This window comes from Pollachius pollachius (assembly GCF_949987615.1).
Source record: "Pollachius pollachius genome assembly, chromosome: 1".
In the NCBI taxonomy this organism is placed as follows: Eukaryota; Metazoa; Chordata; class Actinopteri; order Gadiformes; family Gadidae; genus Pollachius; species Pollachius pollachius.
In genome coordinates, this window is record NC_136934.1 from 29,987,403 (window position 1) to 30,007,186 (window position 19,784).

The 19,784-nt window shown below is 47.5% G+C and overlaps 1 protein-coding gene across 1 annotated transcript; it reads right to left on the reverse strand.

Annotated features, from left to right (window-relative positions):
* Positions 1 to 997: 997 nt before the first annotated feature.
* chrnb2 (cholinergic receptor, nicotinic, beta 2) lies at positions 998 to 19,414 on the reverse strand (the record flags this gene model as incomplete). Its single annotated transcript, XM_079748904.1, has 6 exons — positions 998 to 1,150; positions 2,232 to 3,357; positions 5,101 to 5,210; positions 6,387 to 6,431; positions 6,553 to 6,698; positions 19,363 to 19,414. 6 exons carry the CDS (start codon positions 19,412 to 19,414, stop codon positions 998 to 1,000), a joined length of 1,632 nt encoding a protein of 543 aa, XP_079605030.1.
* Between the last annotated feature and the right edge of the window lie 370 nt (positions 19,415 to 19,784).

A 19,784-nucleotide genomic window follows, 5' to 3' on the forward strand; every position in this document is an offset into this window, starting at 1 on the left:
AGCACAAACATACGTTTTGCTTCCTCTTAACTCAAGTTGTGTCTTCTGACCATCATATTGGAAGGCAGATCCTTCATCTTGTACCATAGCTGTTCCCTCCAACCCCCTGTCCTGTCTACATTGTGCAGAGTTCTGTTCATGCAAAGTCAATACTAAATTTATCCCCTTGATTTCCAGAACGTGTCTGTCGCTCCATCAGAGTTGTGTATGTATATCTTATATTCATTCCCTATCAGCTGCTTGTACACCTATCTGCTCAGTGTGCATGAGCAGATAGGCTGTGTATACATCAGTTTATATCACATTCTTATTGTAGCTTTGGGACTCACCACGCCTCCCGGTCGTGAGCAGGCCGGGTATGAGCATGAACACATAGAGAAGTCCCAACAATATTATATGCAGAGCTGTGCTGTGGTCAACCGCTATTCTATAATAACCTGTACTGGATCAGCCAGATGGAGTAAGACGGTTTGGAAAACAAACTCAAACTGAAATCAAAGAAGGTACATTGATGTCCCTCTGACCCTCCCTCCCCTTGACCGTGTTGCTAAAGTGACGTCGCTCGCGGTCCCACTGGAGTCCCGACCGAGGGAAGCCTGTGGCCGCGGGCAAATCCCAATGTCCGGCCTGTCTGTACACCACAGAGGTCAGGAACCCAGGGCGTCCTCACAACCAGGACTGGCTCCTGAGACGCCAACCTTTCCACTGGGTTAAGGGTCAGGGAGGTCGAGTCCCAAATGGACCGTCTCAGGGAAAACACTGCAGAACCGTAAAACAACGTCTATCTGTCCTCACCGAACAAAAGTTTATCCTTTTTGCGAAAAACAGATTCCTGACTACAAAGATAATGGGTGTGGTCTAAGTTCTCAGAGTCCTTCTCCTTCCAGATGAGAAGGACCCTCGGTGTCCTCCCCCTTTCCGCCCTGTATGCTGTGCTGATTGGCTGGGAGGGGGTGGGGGGGCGGGAGCTGTTGGCCAGCAGCTTTGCAGGGGGGCCTCAGCCCGCGGTGCTGGTGATGGTCTTAGCCGTGTAGTTCTGGAAGAGGGGCTGCAGGAACATGCCCACCGTGCCGAACACGCACACAAACACAAAGATCCACAGGAAGAGTCGGTCAATCACCATAGCAACGTACTTCCAGTCCTCGCTCACCTGTGGAAGTGGGGAGGGGAGACAAGAGGGGAGGTTTTAAGAGAGGAACAAATCAAATCAAATCAACATCTTCACTCATCTCCACCCTATCTCCCTCCTCCCTGATCTCTCGCCCACTCACTGTTACCTTCCCTATGGAGGGGGAGGGGATAGGGGGAGGGGGAGGGGTAACACTAGATAGAGGAGAGTAATTCTCTGGTGATGAGTTCTGCCACGAGACAAGGAGGAGGGGAGGGCGTGCGCGGCTGGTAGATGAGTGGAACAGCAGAGACACAGCACTGTGGGCCTGTGATAAGGAGTCTGGGAGGAGGGGAGGGGAGCAGCGATGAGCCATCATGCCAAAAGGGGGAGGCCCTTAACAAGCACGGTTGGCATGGCGACGGGTGGGTAAATATGGAAATGATCTGACAGAATGATGGCGGCGGATTCCTGAATGTCAGTGAGACCCTTCCTTTATGGAGGAGGATAAGGAACAAAGGAAGAGAAGGAGGAAGAGGAGGAGGTGAAGGAGGAAGATGAGGAGGAGGAGGTTGAGGAAGAGGAGGAGGAAGAGGAGGAGGAAGAGGATGAGGAGGCCTTTCCCAGAGAAGCTAAAGCGCAGTGCATCCCTGTATCCCTGTGCTGTGCTGTTCCACATCAAGGAGAGCCCAGCCTGCGCTGTCTCTGGGCGCTGACGTCACGCATCAGCATCTATAATTACTACCCTGAGTAAATATTCAGAGAGCTGCCTGGATGGCTAGCTTCCTGCTCTCTGTAACCAGCAGCCTGGTGGCATGGGCCAACCGGTGGTGCTTACACAACAAATACAGGCCGGCTCTTTTAACAAGAGACCTGATCCAAAGAACTGAATGAATACATTTTTGATATATTTTGTTTCCCCATTTTTCGTCTGTAAATGTAAAGCAAACTGTTTCATTTACAGTTTATTGTGTAGTTAGTATTGTGATATAGTTGAACTGTTGGATTTTGTATAAGTCATAAATGTAAATGATAAACAACTAGCACTAGCACCCAAAGATACCAATGCATTGTAATGAACAAAAGATTTCCCATTGATAAAACTACTATTGATGATACTCACACTCAGGTCATCGTCTTCGGTCTTCATGTGGTTTGCGATGAACCGCACCCCATCCACAGCCTCCTCAAACCCAGGACAGGCCTGTCCCAGCAGGGCCTGGGTCAAAACAGGCCCCCCTGGAGCCGGCTTTCCCCGGGGCAGGTCCCTGGAGGCCCCCTCCTGGCCCTCCCGGACCCCGTTCAGACCATCCAGCGTGTTGGTCACGCCGCCTCCTCCTGCATCCTCCAGCTCCCCCCCAAACTTTTGGACAGACGCCCGGTTGACATAGCAGGTGCAGGGGCTGGTGTTCTCCTTGCCGAACCCGCCTCCCCCACCCCCAGCCCCCCCAAGCCCCAACCCAACCATGAGTCCCCCGACCTCCCCCCCGCGGCCCCCGGCCCTCTTTTCCTGAGCCTTCCGTCTCTGCCGCAGCCGCTGGCGCTCACAACTGTTCCGCGGCTGCTGCATGAAGAGCAGCGCGGGCAGCTTGTTGAGGAATACCAGCTTGACCCACGGTGGCATGGTGTGCGTGGTTGGTGAGCGGTGGTGCACGTTGAGCACGCACACGCTCGTGACGATGGAGAAGGTGACCAGCACCATGGTGAACATCAGGTACTTGCCCACCAGCGGCACGTCCAGCGAGGTGGGCGGGACGATCTTGGAGATGAGCAGCAGGAAGACGGTGAGCGCCAGCAGCACAGAGATGCACAGGGTCATCTTCTCGCCGCAGTCGGACGGCAGGTAGAACACCAGGATGGCCAGCGAGGTGATGAGCACGCAGGGGATGATGAGGTTGATGGTGTAGAACAGCGGCTTGCGGCGGATGACGAAGTCGTAGGTGATGTCCACGTAGGTGGGGTCGGCCGGGTTCTCGTTACGGCGGCCTGGCAGGGCGATGATGTCCCACTCGCCACTGGGCGTGAAGTCGTCCATGCAGGCCACGTCGGTGCGTAGCACCAGGTCCAGCTCGGTGCGGTCGTAGGTCCACGAGCGGAAGCGCAGCGTGCAGTTCTGCTGGTCGAAGGGGAAGTGCTTCACCTCTATCTTGCAGGCCGACTTGTAGATGGCCGGCGGCAGCCAGAAGATGCTGCCGTCGTGGGAGACCACCGCGTTGGAGTAGAAGGACACCTCGTACATCCCATCAGCGCTGAGAGGAGGAGGAGGGGGAGAGGGAGGAGGAGAGGATGGAGAGGGAGGTGGAGGAGGAGGAGCGGGAGAGGGAGGAAAAGAGGAGAGGGGGAGGAGAGGGAGGAGGGGGAGAGGGAGGAGGGGGAGGAGGAGGAGGAAGGGGGAGGAGGAGGAGGGAAGGAAAGGGGTGGAGGAGAGGGAGGAGAGGGAGGAGGAGGGGGAGCAGTAGGAGGAGAGGAAGGAGGTGAGGGAGGTGGAGGGTGTGAGATGGAAAAGAAGAATTCAAGCACAGATTTAATTCAATTCAATTTCCCTAACAATGGATGATGTATGTCCTCCCATGAGTGCTGTTAAATGTCTATTTCTCTTTGTACCTTATTATTGTATTACCTCTTCATATGCTTACTAATCTATTACACCGTTCAAACATCCTCTCATACACACAAACACACACACACACACACACACACACACACGCACACAAAAAAATAACACGTACGAACACCACACACATGCACACATACATAAGCACAGGCAAGCAATGCCTGGTTTACTGTTTCATTTCGGAACCAAACACACACACAGGGGCGATTGGAAGACAGGAGACAAAATGTCCACGAGACAAGAGACCGCTATTAAAACACATTTCCCAGATATCCCACCTATCTATTTTGTCACGTTTTAATCCAATTTAATTGAAGTCACACGCAATAGAATATGACTCTTACATGAGGCATGAATCCTCTTTACAATGAAGTGACGGTTAGGTCAGGTTTGAATCAGCCTGTATAAAACACAGCGGAAACTGCATGTGTGGACGGGGTAAGGCGATCAGTGTATCAGGGCTCAGGTGGCTAAGGCTGCTTGGTGAGGAACACAGAGAAACATGAGAAGAGCAGACAGATCACTGGACTCTGGTAATTCACTCTCAGGTCTGCCTTAAGCTCTGCTCAGAAATAGGATGACTGGTCTGAAACATTGTGCCTTGATTTAAGACAGCATACTAAACTGCTGCAATTGCTATGGTATGTTTTTTGAAGTTTATTAACCAGGGCATTACTCACCATGCACAGTTTTTGCCAAAAAGCCAGGTGAAATATATTTGTGATGTTCTTGGTCATTGTTTGATGTATAATTAGATGCTGGGGAGGAGTGGTGATCCGCGGCGGCCATTAGAGAAACCAGTTCCCCACGAGAACCAAAGCAGAGCACCTCACCACCCCCCACTCCCTGGGTGCTTTGGATGTTGTACATGCGTACACATGCATATGTGTGTGTACAAAGTATGTAGCATGCGATGAGTTCCTCACCCTAACCTGGATTACTGCGTCTACGTGTCTTCCCTCACCTTCCGAGTGGCTAGGATGAGGTTAGGTGTATGAGTGACAGGCATCGTGTGCAGTCATGTGTGCTGACTAAGCGGCTGTAGGGGATAAGTCATTTTGGTTAATCCCATATGAAAGGAAATGACAGCAGCTGTAGAACAACACACTGTAATGGTACTTCTACCACGTTAATGTAGAAGAGTAATCCTGCCTTATACTACTCAGTACAGTGAATCATCTGTCATAAAGTACAGGAACCCCTCACCTTGATATTGACGACAGTGCAATTAAACTAAGCCATGGATTACTACATATGGGCTAGACTTTCTATTCATATTCATTTCTATAATGAGTCATTTGGCAATGTGTGTGTGTGTGTGTGTGTGTGTGTGTGTGTGTGTTGTGTGTGTGTGTGTGCACGTGTGTATGTTACTCACTTGTTGTAGAGGACCACGTCAGGCAGCCAAATGTGTTTGGAGGGCAGCCTGACCTTCAGCATGCCGTCGTACTCCTCGGGGATCCAGCTTAGACGGTAGTCCTGCCACTCCTGGGAGGAGGAATAAACCAACAAAACAATCGATAAAGATGATAAGCAGTGAAATGCTCGGACATTCATTAATTGATAAATTATCTATCTATCTATCTATCTATCTATCTATCTATCTATCTATCTATCTGTCTATCTGTCTATCTGTCTATCTGTCTATCTGTCTATCTATCTCTCTATCTGTCTGTCTGTCTGTCTGTCTGTCTGTCTGTCTCTCTATCTCTCTCTCTCTCAATTAATCCATTAATCTGTTCATCGATCCATCAGCTCTCTCCGTATGATAAGTAAATCCTTGTGTCCTCTCGACAAACTTTAAGTTATTCAGTCATAGTGTGAGAGGATTGAGTGACATGAGGAGTTTCCTTTGTATTTGATTAACTCCCGGTCCTTCTCTGTCCCTCGTCCCTGTGGGTAGGTCTCGCTGTGTCCCTGCAGAGGACCTAGCCCGTCCTTGCTTGTCTCAGTGTAGGTCATAATATCCCCCATTGATCCATCAAGACGTATGTTGGTCCGGTGCCATATTTTACTTTTGCTTTTGTTTATGATGCCCAGACTATAGGCATGCCCCAGTGTGATGCGTTATGCTCATAATATAACCCCCTAACTTGGGATGCTCTTCTCTCCCCCTGCATTCCCACACTGTGACGGCCATAAAGCAATGATGACCCCATAAATCATAACTTTTTGTGTGTGTGTGTGTGTGTGTGTGTGTGTGTGTGTGTGTGTGTGTGTTTATGTGTCTGTTTTTATGAGAGACAGTTTAAACACATATATGTGCCTGCCTTTCTATTTATATTGGTGGAGTGAGACAGAGTTTCCTCCTTAAATCTTTGAGTCAATAATTACTCTGCCAAGTGTTGATGATTGGTTAGGTTCAGCCGTGTCACTTCACAATAGGTTAATATTCTTCATGGACAGGCCTCTATGCAGCAGTTACGGATTCGTTGCTTCTGACAGTAAAGACCACGCCAGAACTGCTAAGGCAAATGAGCAATGAACAGAGAAAGACACAGATAGACCTTATACTACCTGGTATCAACGACATGTGGTCGTACAGCACTTTTGTAGTTTCTAACATTTTGAATGTGGGATGTGATTGTTCTCAGCCTCACTTCTGAGATGCTTTGTATGAAAGTGTCTAAAGGTATTGAAGTAGCATAGGTAGAAATGGCTCACCTGAGTAAGCCACACGTTGGTAGTCATCACCTGCTCTCGCTCATGCTGCAAGGATAATAATAAAAATACATGCTTATGGATAAGATCAAGATTTATCAAATGCAGAACCCATGCAAACTCACGCACACACGCACGCACATGCCCACGCACTCAAAAAGAGACTCACCACACTAATGAGTTGGGCCAGGGACACCATGAGCGTGACGGTCACCAACTCCGAGCCGTTGGTCGCCGGGCGGATCAGTTTGTTGTAGTGGTTGGGGTGCAGGAGGCGCTCCACCAATCGTTCCTCTGTATCCGACCCCAAGACGCCTGCAGTGGGAGGGCTCATTAGTCCAGAGCACACACACAACAGTTGTCTGCCGTTAACATGTACTCTGGCATGTTTTGCTTTCATCTCAGGGGATTGGTTGACTCCCTGTTCCTTTACTTGCTAGGGATATGGTCGGCTACATAGACCACAGAAGGCTATTGGAGTGTGTGTGTGTGTGTGTGTGTGTGTGTGTGTGTGTGTGTGTGTGTGTGTGTGTGTGTGTGTGTGTGTGTGTGTGTGTGTGTGTGTGTGTGTGAGTGGGTGAGAGTCTATGAACCATGGCATTGCTTATCAGGGCAGACACACACACACACACACACATACACACACACACACACACACACACAAACACACATGCACACACAAACGCACATTCACACACACACAGACTCAGACGCACCAACATGTGGGCCCACACACAAACACGAACACACACAGAGGGTGTTTTAGTGTGAAACACTCTAAACCTCTACTCTTCCTCCTTCCTTCCTCTGGCCATTTTCTATCTTCCCCGATCTCTGTCACTTGCTCTCTATTTCACACTCTCTTTCTCTGTCCCTCCCATCTCTCTCTCTCTCTCTCTCTCTCTCTCTCTCTCATGGCCCCTCGCTATCTCTCACCACCCATTTCCTTTGGTTCTTTCCATCACTCAGCAGAGCCCCCCTGGCTGCATACGAGGTACAGCTACGTCGCCAGTCGCTCACATACCGCAACACCAAAATCAACCATGTAAGGAATTATGTTTCCTCATTTCTTTCACCATCCATAAAAAATATTATCCAAAAAAACACATCTCCGGGATAAAAATAAATGTTATACACCACTTAGTTTATATTTCATGGCTTGGCCGTAGCTATATTCTACGGTAAGTGTTTGTGGTTTTCTGTCTCTCTCTCAGCAGTGGATTTTTCCCACCTTGATCTCTCTCTTCCCCTCCCCTCTCCTTCCCTCTCCTCCCCTCCCCCATCCCCTGGTAGCCTAGCTGTGTTCACTGAGCGCAAATGATGTACGGCCACTTGGATCAATGATGCCTCTAATCACACACCGCACACCCAGCCCCCAGCTCCTCTTACCTCCCTCCTCTTTCCTGTTTTGCCCATCCTCTCACAATTCATTTCCTCTTTGACATTTTTCCTTTTTCGTTCTCTCCCTGCCTCACTGCTTTAAATCATCAACATCATCATCATCATCATCATCATCATCATCATCATATCTACTCTTCTCGTCATCCTTTTTCCCCTCTGTCTCTCTCCCTCCGTCGCACTTCCTGCTTCCTGTTATCTCCATCTATCTGTGGGGCTGACAGCAACTGTCCCTTTATTACCCCCTGCCCATGTTAATCTGACACACGTCAATACGGCGCGGGTGGGCTGTTCTTTATCGTTTCCAGCTCTGTCATTGGCCTTTTCCTCTAGGTGTATTTGTCTCCATGTTAATCTGTGATGCAGCATTGTTTGTACTCTCGTGTAATGGTTATATCTTTCTATACATTCCTTTATTAGACCAATGTCAATGAGTAAATAATAAATAAATATTATAATATAAGTTAGAAAGTAAGTAACATAGTACAATTTGGTGAGCATTAGATTTGACTTTCGCAAAAGAAATTTAATCCAACAGAATAACAGTTGTTGTGACAGATTAAGATGAAAGTCAGGACAAACTGCTGTGAAGTTAAACCTGCGAACATGACCTTCTTCTTCTGGCCCCCCCCCCCTACAGGAGTGACCTCGCATCGGGCTAGGAACTCCCACACTAAATGTTGGTCATGTTGCGCCGAGCTCAAGTTGTAGTCAGGTTATTTGCTCGTGCAAAATAATGCAACGTGACAGCATGAATATTTAAACATGGCTCCCCATTAGACCCTGGAGCCGGGGCCCTGGCACCACAACACACACACACACACACACACACACACACACACACACACACACACACACACACACACACACACACACACACACACACACATACACACACGCACACCAGCACATACACACAGAAACACGCACACACCTCACTGGCACAGCACAAGTGCAAAGGAGACCCTAGGCCAGGTTGTGTATGACCCCAGGTCAGACACGAGTTTCCTTCATTCTTTCATCCATTCCTTTCTTCCTTCCTTCTTTCCTTCCTCCCTCTCTCCCTTCTCTTCTTCCTTCCTCTGTTCCTTCTTTCCTTCCTCCCTCCCTCCCTTCTTTCCTTCCTCCCTCTCTCCCTTCTTTCCTTCCTCCCTCTCTTCCTTCCTTCCTCCCTCTCTTCCTTCTTCCCTTCCTCCCTCTCTCCCTTCCTTCCTCCTTCCTTCAGAACGCTAAATGAAAAATAGTTGGGATGAATATAATAATAAATGTATACCTGTGTACTGTGTACACAAAAGGGCTGGGATCCCTATACGACACTAGAATGTAGGATATATTCCCTTACAGATGGCTAAATGGGCCATGTATAAATACACAAATAGGGTTTGGTATTTTCTTGACTATACCTAAAGAAACATTTCATACCAAAATAATAAATGAGGACGAAATGCAAGTGGCGGGAAAGTAGGGAGGGACTGAATCATTTTCTTTACAGATTTACGGTGAGGAACCTAGGAAGGGGGAGAGAGAGCATAAGGACAGATTGGACGGTCGCTTCCAGCTAGAATCATTCTTCGGCCACAGATGCAATCTTTTAGATTACATTACATTTTCAAAAATATGAGAGAGAGAGAGAGAGAGAGAGAGAGAGAGAGAGAGAGAGAGAGAGGGAGTTGGAGTAACAGAGAGAGTGAGAGAGAGAGGGAGAGAGAGGTCCATTGACCACAGCAGCGAGGTCCTATTTGCTCAATAGGGCCCCCAATTACATATTAATATTGATCGTCGGGAAAGGCGCAAGATTACAGTGACCCAAAACAAGCCATCACATGGGGAACCAATCCGAGGGGGAGAGATGCTTTCTTGCCGTCCATGACACACATTGACTCAATGTTGCATGAAGCTGGAACAGTCAATAATATAACGGGATCATAGCATATTGTGTTATTTTACTACACTGCATGGTCTTCATTGGACCATGTACTTTTAGGGCCCTATCTTGCACCCAGTGCAATTGACTTTCTACACCGATGCATGTATCGTTGCTAGTTTGCACTAGTGATGGGTCGTTCGCAACCGAACCAGTTCAAATGAACAAATCTTTGACAAGAACGAACCGAACTGATTGTTCTCCCTCGTTCGTCTCGTTCATTCTCAGACTCGACTCCTCCCAGACCCACTAGTCACTGACTCGCTGTTCGTTCACTGACTGTGAGTGGTGAAGAGGGAAGAGGCTTAGTGAGCGAGCGTACAATAATACGATTCAATATCAGTGAAATGGTAAATGCATTCTGTCTTTATCCTTTCTGTGTCATGCCAGATTAATCAAATATTTGAATGTCTCGTCAATCTGTCTCGTTCTTTCATGGTTCGTTCTCCAACCGGGACCCCCACCATCATTGCTTAATCAAGTCTATTATCTTGCTGATATGTTAAACATCCAATCAACTAACCCCCCCCCCCCCCCCCCCCCCACCCCATCCCGCTGCATTTGGTTAAAGTTGTAATGTTGTGTTGATTGATGACCGACTTCCACGATCGTTTGAGAATGAGAACGAGGGAGGAGCTGAGTCTGACTGACTCAAATGAGAACCGTGCATTCCATGATTTGATTCACCGCTACTGGAAACTGGACCGAACGAACGATTCTTCTTGGCGAACTGACCGAGGCGAACTGAATCAAGGAAAATAATCATTAAATCCATCCCTAGTTTGCACCTGGCGCAAAGCAGATTTTCCCCCGTGCCACTACATTTGCGCCCTGAGAGGCATGTCGGGGAAAAGCAGAGTCTACAAAGTTGTGTAGTTTGCTTTCGGGCTGGTTTGCTAAAGAGGTTAATGTAGCTAACAATAACCAACGATTAGCCAATTTCATGACACAATCACAAAGACGAACAGGAACGCAATAAATGCTCCGAGACCGGAAATTATGCCAAAAGTGCAACTCGGCTGGCACAATTAGCCTAATTTAAATATTATGATGTCAAAGATTATTCATATGTGTGAAACTGCATAGAAACAGCCCACTGAACACTGTAGTAGGCTATGCCATGCGTTAAAATAATTATTATAATAATAATAATAATAATAATAATAATAATAATAATAATAATAATAATAATAATAATAATAATAAACTCGAGCAAAGTATATCACAGCCTTCCAAAAAAAAGTCTTGTTTTAGGGTAAATGATAACGCTGGTTAAATTATTTTCGAAAGAACAAAGGATACAGCGGTAATAAGTTGTAGGCTACTTTTAAATCAATGCATCTGCAAACACCAGGCCTACAGCAAACACATATTTTCTTGACACAGACATCGTGTACAAGCCCATAACTTTTAGGATTGATGAGTATTCAATCGTGAGAAAACAGTTTTACCGCGAGTGAGTTTTTAAAAGAATGAATGAATGCAGGTGAAGCTTGGTGCACGTTTGTGCAGCCATCTGTTTAAACACACGCAAACTAAACACGTAATGCATAATACAGTCCATGGCAATGTATATTAATGGGGGGACACATGCATATTATGACCACAAGTTGATAACGATCATGTATACAATATTAGTAACAAACGATTTTTGTTAATGTATTGCCGCATATCGTTAAATAGACCCACATTTGTGGCCACAAGGACCGCATATCATGTGTTAAGTTCTCTTTGCCGAAATTTACATGACGACTCAGTGTTTCTGAAATTGTAGAAGAAAACGCTATTCCATGGGTAAATTAGGCCATATTATTTGGCCACATGGTCCTGCATGTCTCAGCGGAGACTGAAAACGCGCTGTCAAATTATCAACTCGTCAGGTTCAAATACGCTCATGGCTCTTAAACGGAATGGGAGATGGCACTCTCATTGGTTTATTGCATGTTACGTCCAAAACACATCTACGGGTATTCAGACCAACCCGGAATGAATCTTGCGCCTAACGTAAATCTAAAATGGCCATTTTAGATTAACGTTAGGCGCAAGATTCATTTATCCGCCGGTAGAGTGGCGAAGTCGCGCCCCTTCCGGTAGAGCCCATGGGACCAATGAGATCGAAAAGTATGAATGGGTTTCAATGGAGAGAAAGTAATTATTTTCTGGTCCTAGTCTTTATATGCCCTGGATTACACATGTTTGTCGATTTAAATGATCATTTTTCATGCAAAGAAAACTAAAAAAAATTGGGAAGAAGTTTGATAATGTTAGGTTTTGTGTGAGGCCGCTTTGTGAACTATAGCTCTTCGGTGCTCTCGACACGAATGATATACGTCACCACCCGCACTTGGAACTCTGGTACAGACATGGCGATCTCTCTGCTCCACAAAATTGTTTTCAACCGAGCGGTTGAAAACAATTTTGGCGTCTCCTGTGGCTGCTTTGCGCACCTGTGTTATATTACTTAATATGACTTTGGCAGTAATCTTGCGCCATGCACGCATGGCGCTTTCAGCGAGTAATTAATATTATTTGTATTTTTTATTTTTTCAAAAGATATTCATCAGTCACAGCACTCACAGCAGCCTTTCCTCTTCTGATAACTTGAGTAATTTAATGCTAACCGTAAATCTTGTATATCAAGTAGGCTAGCAAACACTGTTGCCATTCAACTCAGTGTCCGCTGACTTTCGGCTTTTGCATGTATTTAAGTGTATGCGGTTTCGTTTTTTTAAGTACCGGTTCGAGAACCGTTTTAGCATCAGAACCGTTTGAAAAGTACCGATTAGGCACCGGTATCGGATAAAACCCAAACAATACCCAACCCTAAGCGTGCCACCCATCCTCATCCCATCCACCGGCGTGGCCGTCAGAGGGCCAGATGTTAGAGGGCGGTGGAGGATGGGGTGCCCGAACGGCGCTCCAGAGCCCCCCTACAGTGGAACCTGGTGGCGATGGAGGTGGTCCCCGACCACACCCCCAGGGCTTCTACAGACTGTGGGAGACGGGCGTCCCAACCAGGGAGGGAAGGCTGCGCCGCAATGGGGCCGCCACCGGAACTTTTACGACTGTGTGATGGGTGTTGGGGTCGTCGGGACGTCTGACCCCTAAGGTGGGGGCTGTGTGGCGACTCCTCCGGGTCGCGCAGGGGGTCCTGGGAATTGGGGTTGTCAGTTGACAAAAGGGGCTTTTATCAACTTGTATTGTTGTTAGGTTAAGTTGGGTTAATGGGTTCGGGGTTGTGTGTAGTTGTGTGTTGTTTAATGTTAACATGTGTGTGTATCGTTGCCGCCACGTCACTGACTATGACATGTTTGTTTGTTGGGTGTGCTGTTTTCCTTATTCATTGTTGGTGCGTCAAATAAAGGCAACTCTCGTAGTCGTGCGGTGTAAGGGGCACCAGAGTTGTATAACTGCTGAACCTGGGCTCCCGTCTTGTCCTTCCCGTGCTGCTCGCCACAATATGTGTAATCCGGGGCATATAAAGACTGGGACCAGAAGATAACTACGTTGTCTCCATTGAAACCCATTCATATTTTTCGATCTAATAGGTCCCATGGGCTCTACCGGAAGGGGCGTGACTTCGCCACTCTATAGAGCTCGTAAGTCCGCCCCTTTCGATAGACTCCCATGGGACCTCTGAGATCGTAAAATATGAATGGGTTTCAATGGAGAGAAAGTGATTATTTTCTGGTCAACAGTCTTTATATGCCCTGGATTACACATATGTTGTTTGTGGATTTAAATTATAATTTTTCATGCAAAGAAATCAAAAAAAAAAATGCGTAGAAGTAGTTTGATAATGTTAGGTTTTGTTTGCGGCCGCTTTGTGAACTACAGCCCCTCGCTGCTCTCGACGCGAATGATATACGTCACCACCACTCTGGTACAGACCAGTGCTGTGTTCCGATATCCATACTTCCATGAGTACACTTAAACGTAGTACACTATCCGCACTCACTAAGTGCACTAATTTTCAGATGTCAGTGTTGTTCCAAATCGAATACTCCGTGGTGCAATAACCGGAAATTACGATCACGACTGCCGCCGCGGCTCCTCCCCCGCAATAAACATCCTGCTTTGCACGGTGAACACTTTACGCCTAGCAAGCTATAAAAACTACAAAATGACTATCAATGCAGGCTATGTGGAAAATGCGCCGACTTTGGCTCAGCCTGGCTCCGCCCTCTTCTGCTACGTAGCTAAGATGGCTGCCGTTGAGTACTAAAAGTGTACATCGATCCACACTTCGCGATTTGACCGTTCTGAGTACACCATCCGGGTCCTTTCAGTACACTTATTTGCGCCCGATTTGAATTGTAACACCCTACGTACTCAAACTAAGGCTAGTAAGTACGAATATTCGAACACAGCACAGGCCCCCAGGAACAGTGCATACTTCCGGAATCCACCAGTGCTCAGCGGCCAAGCCTGGTACTGCACGTGTTTAGCGGGCTGTGGACGGGTCCCTCGATTCATGAAGTAGATATCCCCTTTCACTCCAATACAAGTGGGGAACAGGAATGTGTCTCCCCAAAAAAAATCTTTATCAATCAAAGGCTCATAATTATCTTGATACCATGTACGAATAAAATGTAAATTTTCTCTTTTCAAAACGCCACCTCAAGCGTTTTATTTTATCGATGTATTTTTTGCAGGAAGAGGAGTGGGCAGCTGAAAGGAGTCTTAGTTAAACAAATGTTGTTTTGGCCCGCCATAATAATTGTTAAATACTAATTGTTGTCCAGATGGCAGGAGGAGTGTAATTTAAAGATCACATATAGAGAATCATCGGGGGGGGGGGGGGGTTATTAACTTATACTTCCATGGTCGGTAAACAATGCGACTGTGCTCGCTCAGATCTCTCACTGATGATGCTACAATGCTAACAATGCTAGTTAACGAGAATATTTCTGCATCCGGTACGTCATGGACTAGGGCGTGTCTAGGTGCCCATGATGTGGAAGCAAATCTCTCCTTGATGTTCCCCTGCACCATTGAGCAGTTTTCATAGGAATGAATGCACGGCCATTTTTCAGTCCTTGGTCCATTCTTTAATGTGTCCATGGTACAGACATGGCGATCTCTCTGCTCCACTTCACAGCATCGAAAGAGGTGAAAACCATTATAAGTCGGGGCATTTGTAGATTTTCAGTTATGCCGATGGGGAGATTGGCGATCTTGTCCGCACCAGTCGCAGGGAGCGTGACGTCACATACGAGACGTGTAGTCTTTCTCATTGTGTTTTCTCTACAGCTTTTAACTGAACAATTGCACAATAAACGGTCAAACTCTTTACGTGAAAAATTGTTATTTGGACCCACACAAAACATAGGCATTTAATGACTGGGATCAGAAAATAATTCATATCTTTCCATTGACTCCCATTCTAATTATCCTCGCCGAGAGGTCCCATGGGGGGTCTACCGGAAGGGGCGTACTTACGAGCTCTATAATAGCAACAGCGACAGAGATCCGCCCACATAGCTACTTGTGTCTTGCATTTCTCAGTTGCATTTCAGTCCTTTAAAATAGGGCCCGTAGTACTCAGTTTGGCGAACAGACCCTACATTTGGCCTCACCCCACACACATTCACAGTTGGACAAGCCAGACTTATATGATTAAAGACCCCATAGCTTGTGTGCGTTGGAAAGCTTTGCTGCAATAAAACACGCATTCCATTTTGAGTATTGAATTGTGGGTTTCCATGATAACGGCCCCGAAAGGGAATCGCTTACTGGAAGGTGAAAATAAAACAAGCTTCTTGTGGTGGTTGGAAGGGTTGAGTGAATGGCGGTGACTCAGAACACGCCTGGCTTCATGTTCAGGTACTTTATGGGCCATATTTTACTGTATAACATAAATATTACTACAGCATTAGCATTAGTCTGCCTCTCTAAGGCATTGTCTGGACATGATGGCGATGTCATTTTTGGGCTAAATATTTGATATTTGATATAAGTATTTGATATAAATGTTTGTATTACAACCTATAGGAGAAAGCTAACTTAATAAGACTGTATGTGGCATACAGTAATTGATTTTTGCATTGTGTTAAGTGTTAAGAATTTGGGTTTGCACAAATGTTGACAAAATTCATTATATTTATCCGTCAATGAAACAAGGTGTTTAAGAGAGAAAACACAGCAGTGTAAGGAAGGTATTTCCTTTAATAATATCCTCAAACAAACTCAACATGCAGACTCTGTAAGTATTAACTGCTTACATTTCTACTGAACCACTTAGCTCTGCCGGGCCTAGGCTATCTCCTAGGGCCCTCACACAAACACAAACAAACATGCACAACCTTACACACGCACACACAGACACACGCAAACACTCACACATACACACACGTTGACAGATGGCAAACACGCAGTCACACACAATACTAATTTGAGTCTCTTAATTCATAGTAGTTAGTAAAGGTGAAGGTAAAAGGGAGAGAGTTAGCGAGAGAGAGAGATTGAGAGACGCAGGAGAGGCCGTGGGGAGGAGGTAGTTGATGACTCCTGCAGGTGCATCAGGGGGTGTAGCAGGGGGCACGAGGCGCTGCAGGAGGAGGTGAACTGGAATGCTGTCAGATGAAAAGTGATGACGGGCGGAAGCAATCCGAGCGGAACTTTCTAGAGCGTCGCCGCCACTGCCAGAACTATAATTACTTCCAGTAGTACAAGCAGGGACACTCACCGGCAGAGGACACTGGTGCAGATGTTAGCCAACATTAAAAAAAAAAGTAAATTGTCCTTTAATTAAAGGTGCGTTGAACGAAAAAGCTCTCTGAAGCAACGTATTTCACAGGCTGCATCGCCGGATAACCAGGAGTCTCATGACACTCACTATGGCTCTGCTCGTTCCATGTACCAGAGCCCGAGAGTAGACTAAACCAGTGAGGATTACATGTTTGGACCATGGACCATGTGCAGGCCCGTGATTAGTGCTCTGAGCAAGGCTAGGGCGCATATATATATATAAATGAGAGAGACAGAGAGAGATTACATGCATGGATCATGGACCAAGTGCCCTGGTACATGATCAGGTCTATAATTGAGCAGGACTAGGGCGCATGTTGCTGATCTCAGAGTCCCCCAGTAAAGAGAGCACGCTAGGTGAAGGCGGAAGCAGCCTCTTTATTATGCATGGCCTGCTGCGAACAGGCCAGACAAAGAGACAGCTCATGCAGACCTGAACCACCGCAGGGCCGGCTCCTTGGGACGCCGTCTGCTGAGGGGGGAGTGTCTCTTTGCATGGATGTGTGTGTGTGTGTGTGTATGTGTGTGTTTGTGCATGTGTGTGTGTGTACATGTGTTTGTGTACATGTGTGCGTGCGTGTGTGTGTGAGTGTGTGTGTATATGTGGTGGTGTGTGTGTGTGTGTGTGGTTGCATGTGTTTCATTTTGGATGGTCCTGTATTTTGCTTCCTTTCTGTCATGGAATCTTTGAAATATGGCATCGCCATGACAGCCCATGTATGGTGTGCGTTTGTATTTGTGTGTGTGTGTGTGTGTGTGTGTGTGTGTGTGTGTGTGTGTGCATGCGTGCGTGCGTGTGTATGTGTACTGTGCTGTACTGTCTGTTTGATCGCTTAAGGGACGATGACTCACTGGTCTACTGCTGTATGAAGCTCTTCACAGTGAAACGTGATGTTAACTTCATGCAAATACAGAAAATGTAATTAATGAATCGTATGCTGAAATAAGTGACATCATGCCAGATTTCATAAAAAGCAAAAGGGAAATGACGAACAATAATATTTAATATCATGTTGTAGACCTAATTTATAATTAAGCTTTTGGTGATTCACAATTCTAAACCGAGATGTTGCATATTGTAAACATTGTTTTGTATAGATTGTAGTTATTTGCTGTAATTCTCCCACATTGATTTAATGAGATTTGATTTAAAAGATGCCAGAGACAAAGGCAGGGAGACAGGAGAGAGGGTAAGACAGACACACAGGCAGGGAGACAGGAGAGAGAGTAAGACAGACACACAGGCAGGGAGACAGGAGAGAGGGTAAGACAGACAAACAGGCATGGAGGCAGGAGAGAGGGTAAGACAGACACACAGGCAGGGAGACAGGAGAGAGAGTAAGACAGACACACAGGCAGGGAGGCAGGAGAGAGGGTAAGACAGACACACAGGCAGGGAGACAAGAGAGAGAGGACAGACAGGCAGGGTGACAGGAGAGAGAGGACAGATAGGCAGGGAGACAGGAGAGAGAGGACAGACAGACAGGCAGGGAGACAGGAGAGAGAGGACAGACAGGCAGGGGGACAGGAAAGAGGACAGATAGGCAGGGAGAAAGGAGAGAGAGGACAGACAGACAGGCAGGGAGACAGGAGAGAGAGGACAGACAGACAGGCTGGGAGACAGGAGAGATAGGACAGACACACAGGCAGGGAGACAGGAGAGAGAGGACAGACACACAGGCAGTGAGACAGAAGAGAGAGAGGACAGACGGACAGGCATGGAGACAGGATAGAGGGTAGGAGCAACAGACATGCAGGGAGACAGGAGAGAGAGGACAGACAGGCAGGGAGAAAGAAGAGAGAGGACAGACAGACAAGCTGGGAGACAGGAGAGATAGGACAGACACACAGGCAGGGAGACAGGAGAGAGAGGACAGACACACAGGCAGTGAGACAGAAGAGAGAGAGGACAGACGGACAGGCATGGAGACAGGATAGAGGGTAGGAGCAACAGACATGCAGGGAGACAGGAGAGAGAGGACAGACAGGCAGGGAGAAAGAAGAGAGAGGGCAGACAGGCAGGGAGACAGGAGAGAGAGGACAGACAGGCAGGGAGAAAGATGAGAGAGGGCAGACAGGCAGGAAGACAGGAGAGATAGGACAGACACACAGGCAGGAAGACAGGATAGAGAGGACAGACACAGGCAGGAAGACAGGAGAGAGAGGACAGACAAACAGGCAGTGAGACAGGTGAGAGAGGTCAGACAGGCAGGCAGGGAGACAGGAGAGAGAGGACAGACAGGCAGGCAGGGAGACAGGAGAGAGAGGACAGACACACAGGGAGACAGGGGAGAGGGTAAGACCGACACACAGGCAGTGAGACAGGACAGAAAGTCAATACGAGGTTAAGGTGGCATCCTGTGTGCACATCCAAAGACAGGCGGGCTGTTACTGCTTGGCCGTATGGGAGACTTCTACACGTTGACAAACAGAAGATCTAGCCTAACAGGAGCCTTCACTCAACACTGATGTGTTTACAACCATCCTTAGGTCTCGGAACGCAATTAGCCCCAATCAATGCCAACTACCGCCTGCGTGAGTGAAATGGTCCCGGCATCATGGTGCCGGGATGTGACGGTATGGTCGCACTGGAGGAGACTGATGGGGACAAAGCGATGAGCGGCTCATTAGATCTCCTTCTCTCTCTCCGGAATAACATCACCAAACGTCTAATCTGAAAGTCCCTCATCTGATCAACACATGCATGCACATGCCTGTTCATCACGCACGTACGCGTGGTCGTTTCCAACTTGCCGGAAAATGCACACAAAAAACAAACACACAAACACACGCGCGCACACATACACACACGCAAACGCACACACACACCCACACGCGCGCGATAGCGAGTCGTTCCAGCGAGTTGAAAGTGCCATTAAAACGACGAGCGATAGAGAAGTGTCTCACCTCTCTCCATGGCGAGGAGAGCCAGCAGAAGCAGAGGCCAGCTGCAGCCCATCGTAGGTGTGCGTGCGGCGCGCTCCTCAGACCCACAAGGTGCTCGGGTTTAGACCCACCCGGTCCCCCTGCACCGGTGGTGGTTCCCTAATTCCGTTTGAATGCAAAATAATAAAATAAAATAAACCGTGATCAGTTGAAACGTGACATGGCGATGCCAGGTTCGGTCGTGTGTCTAGACATCTCCTCCGGAGCCGAGAGCGACGGCAGCAGGTCTCCCAGGTAAGCTGCGGGGTTGCATGGCGAGGCTTTCCGTGTTGTGTGAGGCGATGCGATGCGCCAGAGAGGGGTGAGAGAGGAGAGGAGAGAGAGAGGAGGAGAGAGAGGGAAGGAGAGGAGAGTGAAAGGAGGAGGGGAGGAGTGAGTGTGGA